General features: G+C 38.6%; 1 protein-coding gene across 1 annotated transcript in view; it reads right to left on the minus strand.

Annotated features, from left to right (window-relative positions):
• Nucleotides 1–8,749, minus strand: part of slc5a10 (solute carrier family 5 member 10) — a 31,391-nt gene extending 22,642 nt beyond the window's left edge. Inside the window, exons 1-8 of the mRNA XM_020704320.3 lie at nucleotides 8,504–8,749; nucleotides 8,361–8,432; nucleotides 5,168–5,272; nucleotides 4,590–4,649; nucleotides 4,192–4,296; nucleotides 3,968–4,073; nucleotides 2,807–2,887; nucleotides 2,515–2,720 (exon numbers count right to left, since the gene is read on the minus strand). Of these exons, the coding sequence (XP_020559979.1) occupies nucleotides 2,515–2,720; nucleotides 2,807–2,887; nucleotides 3,968–4,073; nucleotides 4,192–4,296; nucleotides 4,590–4,649; nucleotides 5,168–5,272; nucleotides 8,361–8,432; nucleotides 8,504–8,611 (843 nt within the window). The 5' untranslated portion in view covers nucleotides 8,612–8,749. The remainder of the gene's footprint in view (nucleotides 1–2,514; nucleotides 2,721–2,806; nucleotides 2,888–3,967; nucleotides 4,074–4,191; nucleotides 4,297–4,589; nucleotides 4,650–5,167; nucleotides 5,273–8,360; nucleotides 8,433–8,503) is intronic.
• Nucleotides 8,750–11,333: the final 2,584 nt, after the last annotated feature.

The raw sequence follows: 11,333 nt of genomic DNA on the forward strand, positions 1-11,333 counted from the left end.
CCAGTGGAGCCACACTTGAGGCAGGGAGGGTGAAGCGTCTTGCCCAAAGACACAACAACGGTTGAATGGGGGAGCAGGGATTGAACCACCGACCCTTCGATCATTGGCCGACCTGCTCAAACTATGAGTAGTTAGGATGTTTTTGGGACACATCAACCTTAGAAATTGGATCATTATTATTGAAACAAGTTAGACAAAAAAATGAGAAGTAATTAAATGAATTATTATTAGCCAGATCAACTCAGAAATTGACCACTAGGTGGCTTTTCACGCAATTTATTCAATATTGTTAACACAACAGAAATGAACCTAACATCGAGGCCCCAATGATTTGTTTTGACATCTGCGATTAACTTCATCTGGCACTGGGGTATATTTGTAAAAACTCAGTTGTTTTATCTTTAGGAAATTGTGATAAAATGTACGGTGGCCCTGAAGTGCAAATCCCTCAAGGCAAAAACATATTTAAGATCACAACGACATTTAAAAAAGCAAAAACCAAATAATAAAAAAGCACAGCATTTTAGAAATAAAATAAAGAAATTCCAGAAACCAAGCCATAATAAAAAAAAACATAATTACCAGAAAACAAAAGTGAATATTAAAAAATGAAACAAAATAAGAAACTTGAAAAGGTTGGTTCTATGAGACATCGCTGACTGGATGACGTCTGTTCACCTTCTCAACCAAGAATTAATTTGGCATGACAATTTCTTCCAACAGAAGATGTTTCATTAAGGCTTCTGCCACAGCCATTGCAAAAGTTTGTAAACTTGTTACCACAGTTCAGGGAAAACATCCTTCTACTTTCCCCTCTTCTTTAAAATTAAAAAGTCATCATCCAATCAGTGATGTCCTACAGTACCTACCATTTCCAGTTTCTCATTGTATTTAATTTTAGTTTTTTAGAAAATACTTTTGTTTTCCAAAACGTGTTTTTTAATATTTTGGGTTTCTGGAATTTTGCTATGATTTTTAAAATGTTGCTATTTTACAATTTGTTTTTCTTTTTTAATTGTCATTGTGATCTTTAATGTGTCTTTACGTTGAGTGATTTATTGATGTGATTTGCACCACCGTTAGTGGTGGTTAGCGTTCTTACCTCACGGCAAGAAGGCCACCGGTTCAAGTCCCGGCTGGGGGACCGGAACCAGAACATCAATGGGGGACCTTTCTATGTGGAGTTTGCATGTTCTCCCCGTGCATGCATGGGTTTTCTCCGGGGTCTCCGGCTTCCTCCCACCGTCCGAAAACATGCTTCATAGGTTAATTGGTCACTCTTAATTGTCCCTAGGTGAGTGTGAATGGGTGTGTGATTTGTGGCCCTGCGACAGACTGGCGACCTGTCCAGAATGTCCCCTGCCTTCGCTCATGAGTGGCCGGGATAGTCTCCAGCAGCCCTGTGACCCCGAAAGGGACAAAACGGGTTTTGAAGATGAATGAATGTGATTGTTAAACCTGGATCACAGGGTTCTGTTCTTCAGGGAGACTGGTTCATAAAGGAGATGTTTCGCTCCTCATCCGGGTGGCTTCTTCAATTCTTTGATGAAGAGCGAAACATCTTTGAAATTCTGTTTCCCTGAAGAAAAGAATCCTGGGGTTTGAAAAAGAAATACTACCACCAGATCAGCCCAGTACAAGCCAATGCTACAGATGTTATCCCATCCTATGAATGTCTACAGATCAAACAAGAAAACCTCAAATTACCTAAAATGTGATTCAAACAAACTAGAACTGAAAGGCTGAAGTCAACAGAAGACAGTCAGTGACACAGCAGCTGTAAATAACAAGGTAACATCAGGTGACAGCAAGGCGCCAAAAAAAGCTTGAATTATAAAAATGTGAAACCAGTGAGAAGGTTATGGCGTTCATTATATGTTAGTCCAAAGATAAGCAGACTAACTGGTTTTTCTCTGTGCTTTTTGAGATCGTTTTGTCCCCCAAACTAGCAGCTGTTCCAACAGTTCTTTGGTTTGCTGAAGTGTGAAATCGAACCAAATTAATAAAAGATAGAATTAACTGCCTAATAGAGTTGACCCCATTGGAGCATCATTGTGTGAAATTCCACTAGGAGAATTTAAAAGGACAGGTATGCACATTTTTTCCTTTAAAACACAAATATGTGGCTTTTTAAATCTTTAAATCTTTAAATTCCATAACTCTCAACTTTGTGACCCTGAGCGACCCCTGCCACAGGCACAAAATTCTTTCCATGGGAGAGGGTGGAGTCTGACCTTTGACATGCAAACAAAAACAAAGTAGATTTTTATTGATGAAGTGTTCTGCTTTTGCTGTTTACCATTTTGGATTTTTTTTTTTTTTAGGAAGTCAGAGGTTCCTAAACTCTCATCAAGTTATTTATATACATTTTGAGGAAGTTTTCTCTAAATTATCTTCATTGCCCCCAGTTGGCGGCAAAAGTATTCAAACTTCTTACTTTTAGCACGCTACGGTATCACAAACATCACTTCATTTGGTGACAGATTTTTGCCGATTTTGTCAATCCAGATGTACCTGGTCGGTGCACCAATACCAGGTGGCCAGTATGGTGAGACCCAGAGTCATGCCGGGCCATGGCAGGTCTCCGGTGACGGCGTCTCGGAACAGGTGCATGGCGTCGGCCCGTGGCAGGTGACAGGTACTGTTCGGGATAATCTTCTTGGGAATCGCTATACTGTACACACGCTCCAGGTTTCCATACCCACCGATCTTATTGAATGCTTCTCAAACATAGAAGTGTAAAAACCAAATAAAAACTCAGATTAGTTGCTTCCGTTTTGCACATTTTACCTTAATGTGTACGTACCTGTAATGGTCAGGATGATTGCACCAACAATCATGATAAATGTTTGCAGAGTGTCTGTGTAGATGACAGCAGCGAGACCGCCTGATAGAAATGGAAGACATCTTTCAGTATTTAAGATTTATTCATTGTAGCATTTAGTAAGGTGTTGTTAGGTTTAGTCTGCAGTTGATTTATGGTTATGTTTAGCTTTAGAAAGAAGAGTCATTATAAATACTTGAGCTGTACCTCAATCCACCAATTTACCCTGACCTCTACCTAGTGCCCTTTCAATTTAATGTGTGAGGGGTAAGGCTAGAAAAGTAGGAATCAAGACAACTCCATTCATCCATTTTCAGAACCTGCTAAATCAGGGTTGGGGTCAAGGGGCTGCTGGAGCCAACCCAGCAACTGTTGGGCAAGGGCAGGGTACACCCTGAACAAGTCACCAGCCTGTTGCAGGGCCATGAACTCACATGCACACCTAAGGGCAATTTAGAGACACCAATCAACCTACAACGCATGTCTTTAGAGTGTGGGAGGAAGCTGGAGCGCCTACAGAAAATCCACACAAAAAAGTCCCAGTTGGGGTTTGAACCAGGACCTTGTTGCTTTGTGGCGAGAGTGCTGACCATTACATCACCATACAGTCTGACAAGATGACTCAAGACAACTTAAACCAATTCAGTGGTAAAGTACACAGTGAGTCTGGTATATTGAGGGTTCAAATACACAGTCAAGTCAAATCAAATATTCTAAAAATGGAGGCCAACTTCACACTCAGCATAAAGATGTTTGATTGGGTGTCAAATCACTACATGGTTCTTGAGTATAGCTGTGTCTGCAGCTCACTGTTACCCCAGAGGATGGATCAAATGTGGAGAACAAATTTCCAACACCCAAGTGTGTGAACTAATGGGACTTTAATGGGATGGACAGATAGTGGGAAAGCTTTCAACTTAAAGGATTTTTAAAAAGGTCTCAAAAAAGTTAAGCTCACAAAAAAGGTTAAGGTTCAAAGGTTAAACATAGCAGACTGCTGCAAAATGGCAGTTCCAACAGTTTTATTCTTTGTTTTCACCTCCAACCCTTTAACATTTACTCTAACAATGTGCAAACAACCTGATGAAGTTGCAGTCTATTGGAGCCATGAAAAATGAAGGTTTTTGTTTTAGTGGTTCCTACCTGCAATTGTATAGAAAGCAGTGACCACCAGCATTAGGACAGTGGACAGGTAGAGGTTCCACCCCAGACACACCTGAACAAACAGCGCTCCAGAGTACAGGTCAGTCTGGTGGCGAAACAAAACGTCAACAGAACCTGCAGAGATTTAATCTGACAGCAGCACCATGAGCCGTTTTTTCTGGTTTCTCAGTAATTGAGTGTCAGGATGTGCGCCACTGATGTACCGATATCTTTGTGAAGACAGACAGCAGCAGAGAAAGGACAGCCAGGTAAGTCCGGATCCTCTCTCCTCCGAAACGGCGTCCCAGGTACTCTGGCATGGTCACAATCTGCATGCACACATTTGTGACACGTCATCTCAAGGAAACAACACTAAAAGCAGCGCATCATCCCTCATTATGAGTTTTATGAGTTCATTTTCCTTTGGATTTGGATGTAATTATGTGGAAGGAGAAAGTGCTTTGTGGTCTTCATTTGTTAGCACGTAGCTGTGAGTGCAGTGTAACACCCTGTTGGGGAATGTGCGAGGCGGGGAATCTTGAGTCTTTTGGCACCTAAATGTACCTGCAGAACCAGACTTAAGAGGACTCACACCCTTTGTGTGGTGTGTGTTTAAACAAACCCCTGAGGAGATGTAGACAGGAACAAAAATCCAAGCCAGAGCCAGCAACACGTATGTAGCCTGCAAGAAGAAGAGAAAAAGAGAAAAATGTTATTTTTCAGACGGATTTGTTCTATTAATGGGAAAAGTTAGCTTGTTTCTCCATTGCAAACACTTTTGCTCTGAAGTTACAATTAGATTGTCTAAAAACAAAGTGTTGCCTTCCTGCTAATTGTTGCATACTGGCTGCTGTGCCAATTGAAGGATGTTTGAGTCACCCTGCAACCTTCAACGGAAATTTATAAAAGCTTTTTGCAGATACAAATACAAAAGAGAGATTAGTTTTGTTGTACCATGTTTTTCTTTTGGCCAACATAAACGTCTAAATGGATTAAGGGTCAGACCTGCATCATTCTGGGTTATACTGTGTCCTATAGCTTCTAGGGATGCAATCATGCCCTTTCCTTATGACTTGTTTCAGTGGCAATACATAATGGTTTAGTTTTCAACAGAGAATTGTGGCATCCCTGCATTGCTACTGTCATTAGATGAATCTGAAAGCTTTTTTGCTGCTGAATGAATCTGTGTTATGCGCTCACATTCCATTCAAAACCAGCAACAGCGATGCCGCCTGCAGCTCCGGTCCCGGCCAGGCCGATGAACAGACCAGAGCCCTCTGAGCTGGCAAAGAGGGATGATCCAATCTGTGCACAGCAGAGATGAAAACGTATCAATGTTTATTCCAGGACCAGTGTGACACTGAAAACACTCTGACTTCATAGTCTCACTCTGATCATATTTTGATCTGTTGTAGAAGCGTTGCAGTGTTTTTTGCTGTTTTTAGCCAAAATCATGACACCAGCATCATTTTCTAGAACATAGTTTCTGCAGAATGGCAGTAGTTCAAATTCACCTCTGAGTTGTGGGTGAGACCATTGGCGTGACGCAACCCCACCCCCTTTCCCCTTTCCCCTGCCTGTCGCAGAGCAGAGCAAAGCAGGGAGCTTGTGTCCGCCCAGTGTATTTTCTGTCACAAATGTGCTCTTTTTTAAACGCCTTTTTTTTTATCTGCTCCTGATTAACAACGATTTGAATAAAGAAATAATCAGAGATGCAACTTTAAGCCTAATTTTCTTGAATTCTGTCCTCCATCATCAGAAAAGTGCAACAAAAACATGTTAAAAACACCAAAAACGTGATCTTCATCAGAGTGGATCTTCAAGGTCTAAGTCTGGTGTCAATGAGGACAAATGTGAGGACACAAACGTTTCTTCTGCGAGGGCCACTCTTGGGTAAGAGTGACAAGTTGGGAGCTGTGGTGATATGATTAGAAATTAAGTAAGACAAGCAGTGAGTCATGCGGTTTGGAAGGCACCTGCACTGTTTACAATTTCAAAAAACCGCACACAGTCACAGTGAAGACCCAGAACATCCTCGGAGTTACAGTTGATGGAAAAAAAAAACGTAAATGTGATGCACAAGTTCAACCTAACAGACATTAAGGTATTGGAAAGGAATCTGTCAAAAATAAAAAGGAATTGATGAATTGCCACATAAGAAAGCACCAAATTTCTACGATGTGTTGCACAACAAAGTAACCAACATGCTTGGTTCCTGCACAGATTCTTGTTGACCTGAAGGTGTGGCGCAGTTGTTAAAGTGAGCAAAACATTCCTAAAAAATACAGCAAATCTTATTGGCCCGGGCTGACATAATTGAGTCTTCGTTACAGTGGCGCCCCCAGGGCAGTAGCTGGGGGGGGGGCTCCCATTTAAAATGAACCATAGTAGTTTGAACAAGCTGCAAAGTGATCTTGAGTCTCAAGATGCACAGACAAAACTGAGTTTAAAAAGTCACACATTTATCATGGACAGAAAGTAAAGTAATACACCTGAAAAGGTTTAAAACCAACTGTAGGCAACATTAGTTTATCTTGGTGTAAACTCACTTGTGTTTTTACTTTCAAGCAAATGCTAAATTAAGGAAATTTTGGAGTAATTTGATGCATATTTGCATCCATAGTACAATGCAAATTTCATTGGAAATTTGCTCTCTTCTCACACCAGCCTCCAGTGGCCATTTCTGGAACTGCACCGTCTTACTCTGTGTTGGTTCCGATCTTTGGAACAGAACGTAGAAGCTCAGTCAACACATTTCCACATCGTGTTTTCACGCCATTTAGGAAACCATGTTATCTAAAAGCAGTGACATCCTGATTGATTACTGCTCCTGTAATGTTTAACTTTGAAAAAAAGCCTTGAATATTTCCTAGGATCAATTCTTAATTAGCACAAGTCAAGAAGAGAGTATGATTTACAAATTATCCTGATCTCATAAATAGTCCAACAATTTGTCATTGTTAGATCAGAAAACAGTTTATTATAAATCCACTGCTTGGTGTCCCAATTGTCCAATGTTGAAGTTAGCGCAAGAAGATTATGTATCTGAGATGTTCAGACTGAACAACATTTCGAACTTTGCTCCAGGAGGGATTTTTTATTTGAAGATTTAAGGAGTTATATTTAACAAAATCTAAAGATTATTCTGGATTAAGGCCTGGAATAATAAATAGAGCCATTAAAGGCTGCTATTATTTCAGTCTTAGTTTTTAGAATTAAATTATATTTTTAGAACTATTTAGCATAATGATCCCAGATTATCTACCTTCTATGTTCTCCTCCTATGATGCAGAGGTTTGTGAGGAAGTCAGAATTTAGTATGAGTTTTCTAATTTGTCCATGTTGTTTTATTCCACTGAAATAGAATTAAAACCTTGCCAGAAACTGTGTTGTTTTGAAAAAAAAAAAGACCAGAAGCATGAGAGTAACAGCAGAAAGAGCCGTCTTAACAGTGGTCTCTGCATTTATGAGCCAATCACATCGGCTGTTTACAATGACGCAGAAATGACCCCGACTCCCCCATTGGTATAGTTTTCATTCAAAATTGAACATGAAAGAGTTTTTCAAATAAACATAACAAGAGTTATGACACATTATTGTGATACCCCCCTGGAATAAATCCTTGGAACATTGTATATAGTTTAGTAGAGCTTTGCCTAATTTTTTAAACTAATTTTTTCATTGCTTTAACCTTGTCTTTGGTTTTGATTTGGATTTATCCGTTTTATTTAGTCACAACGCGCTTGATCTTTGTTACAACAAATAAAAAGTGTTTTGTCTAAAAAAGTGCGATTTTCGCAGTAAAAAATGACAAAAACTATTACTCGGAATTGAGTTTTTTGGACAGTTTCAGATTCATTGTGTAGTATGATGAAAAATATCTGTACTACAAAAGATGGATATCAAGCATCGCCACAAAGAAACAGTTTAAAAAAAATTCTTGGAGCATACCATAGAGTAGGAAAAAACATTCAAACAAGGCCTTAAACTATTGAGGGCTACACAATATTAAAATAACAATAAACAGGAAATATTGCAATAAATAAAACAAATAAGACTACCATTCAACAAATTCTTACTTGAAGGGGAATAGAAGAGCTTCATGCGTAAATTCACTACACCTGTTCACTAACGTAAAAACACAACTGATTGGGTTTGGTTGTTTTAAGAGAGGAAAGTCCGGCCTCTGTGATCAGTTGTGTTTGGAATTTTCCGACACACTCAGCACTTTTTAACACCAATTCCAGGAAAGGCTGTCTTTATTTCTAATAGAAAACTACCAACTTTAAACAATTTCATATTTGCACAAACTTCATATTTGCACATAGATGTAAAAACTTAAAAAGAAAGAACTTTTTAGAGTTCTTAGACTGGACCAAAGAACTTGACTTACCGGCCACCAGGCCATGTCTCGCCCAGCCAAGAAATACCCACTCAGAGTGTTCCTGCTCACCCTGCATGAAGACTGACAGAGAAAACTGTCATTCAGAATAATGAAAAACCCAGATTAACACCAAACAAACCTCTGCTTCTCACCCAGATGCCCACTGCGAGGTTCAGGAGAAAGTATGTGGCTATGACGATAATGTCTGAGAAGCTGAAGGACTGTGTCAGGGCGTAGAAGTTGATGGTGGAATTAGACATCTTCTTCTCTGATCACCTCCTAAATCTTACCGCAGAGCCTCCTAAAAGTCACAACTCCACAATCTGTTCTGACTAACGCAATCCTCCCCTCACTGGACCACAAGCAGGATGTTTTGTTGCTGTCCTGCTTGAGGCAGAGTGCTGCATGCAGAGAGGTGAATGGGGCAGTTCCGTGTTTGAACTGATGATTAAACACATCACCTTAATGTGGCACCAGCAACGCTGACACACGCTCCCTTCTCCAGGGGATTAATGGAGTGTGCGGTATGAGTGAGCGCTGGAATACAACAGATGCTCCTATGGGCCAGAGTCCACACTCACTCACTCACTCACATACACACACAGGATGATGGTCAATCATTTGTGATGACAACTATATTGTCATTAGTGTCTGAATACAAAAAAAAGCCTTTGTTAAAGCTGCTAACAGGGACCTGAAAAAGTTAGAACTGCTCAGAGTTATAATCCCATTTCAGTACCATAGGTTTCCTCATCACCTAAACTCCAGGAGCAACGACATGATTTGGAAAATGTGGATAATCATGAATCTTTGTTTTGTGAATTGCAGAAAAAAAAACCAAATTCATCGTTTGTGGCCACAGGTTAGCATTTTATTGGCATTTTGTGGGCATACATTTGCATTGTATTAGCAAAATGTTGTCAGTTTCAGTATACCACAAGTATACTTAGTCCATAGTAAAAGTGAGGCAGTGTACTTGTTTATTTTGATATACTATCTGTTTATTGTAAACTTAAAATGTTCCACTTTAGTCAGACCTATTCAGTTAGTTCCCACACTACAGTTTATTGTACTATAGTATATTTGCTATACTTACACATAAACTGAAATACATTTTGAGCGTATTACATTTTGCTAAGGGTTTCGTGCACACAAAATGCCAATTTGAGCCCGAAAAATGCAAAGTTGTGTCTAAAAAATGCTTTGCTATGTGAAAAAACTGCTAATTATTGTACACCAAATAAAATTATGTATACAAAAATGCTAAGAAATTGCTTATTTGCGGTGCTGAAACAAATGTCTGGTAACAAATTGCTAATTTGCTCCCACAAAAGGCTAATAAAAAGCTAATTTGTTTGGACAAAATGTTGATCGTGGTGGTAAATGGCGTATACTTATATAGCGCCTTTCTTCCTACAAGGACAAAGCGCTTTACAGTCACAGACCCATTCACCCAGTCACACACAAAGGTGCACAAAATCCTAATCATTATGCACAGAATACTCATTTGTGGTGGGAAAATCCAGTTTTTTATGCACAAAATTCAACTTTTTAAGCACATACTGCTTATTTTTTTACACAAATTATTAATTTGTGGGCAAATGAGCAATTTGTGCCCACATAATGCTAATTAAATGCTCATTTGTGGCCATACAATACAAATTTGTCCCCATAAAAAGCTAGTTTGAGAAAATACTTTTTTTCTTTTTATGTCATGTCCAAGGCTCCATTGTTAGTTTGTAAATAATTGTGTCCTTAAAGACATGTGCTAGGTCCAGGTCTAAACATGTTGTGTGGATTTTAATTTGTAAGCCTTACAAGGTATTAAATCAAGCTGATAAAGTGTGGCGTGAAATTCTGTGACATCATCAAACAGTGTATTGGATAACTCAAGATAAATTATTTTCTACTACAAATTGAAGATAGATGTGTTTCAGCTCTAAAAGTGATATTCTTTTAGGCCTTCATTACTGCTGTAGTTCCCTGTTCTGGATAAACGTGGTGTTATTGGTTATTCTAAGGCTTCCCTGACCCCTGAACACATCTGTGAAGTTTCCTCTCACATGAAAACATGCGAGGACTGGGAGACCAAAGCGTGGACACTAAAAGAGTTTGATTAAATGTTCTTTTGGGCTCCTGGATGTGAAATTAACTTGGTGTCAGACACAAATTGCAGGTCTGTGTTTGTCTACAATAAGGAGCAGATGGCAGGGATGGGAACACTTTGACGTCACACTCATCATCATTAATCTCTCTGATGTATGTGTGCATACGAAGGCACACAAATAAATGTAAAGGTTGCCAGTCCGCCTCACAGAATGTTGTGAGAAATGCTACAGTAAAGTTGTTTATGAAGCTTTAAGATTCCAATTTCAATGACATTTATCAGCTGGGAAGCTAATTTTGCTTTGTTTTATAATTTCATAAAACAATTTCCAAAGCAAAATATGATTGCTGTGTCAACTTTAAGCAAAGAATACTTTTCTGTCTATGAAAATATAAAAAAATATAAATAGTAAAGATTACTAATGTATCTTATATTTTAAACTTATCTTCAAAAGCATACTTTTTAAAATAAAAACATTTTCCACATTTGATGTCAGTTATTGTCAGAGGGGATATTGTGGTGAAAAGTCCACAAAAGAGCATAATCTGTCAAGAAGTAGATTTGTTTTTTCAAATCTACTTCCATTAAGCAATTATAATAATTACTAGAACTATTATTGTTGTGGTATTTTTCTGTAAACACATTCACCAGTGATAATAAAAGTGGTGCCAATAAGTCACAAACAAGACATTCCATTATCTAAAAGCTTTTATGCCTCTAATTATATCTTTATTAAACACTTAAAAATGACAACATGTACTTTGATAATACTTTAGAGATTTTTAACAATATCGGCCTACCTAACTTTTAGCCAGATTATAAATAGCAAAACCAATGCAGATATATATATATATATATATATATATATATATATA

Source organism: Oryzias latipes, chromosome 1 (assembly GCF_053564925.1).
Source record: "Oryzias latipes strain Hd-rR chromosome 1, Olatipes_Hd-rR_3.1".
NCBI lineage: Eukaryota > Metazoa > Chordata > Actinopteri > Beloniformes > Adrianichthyidae > Oryzias > Oryzias latipes.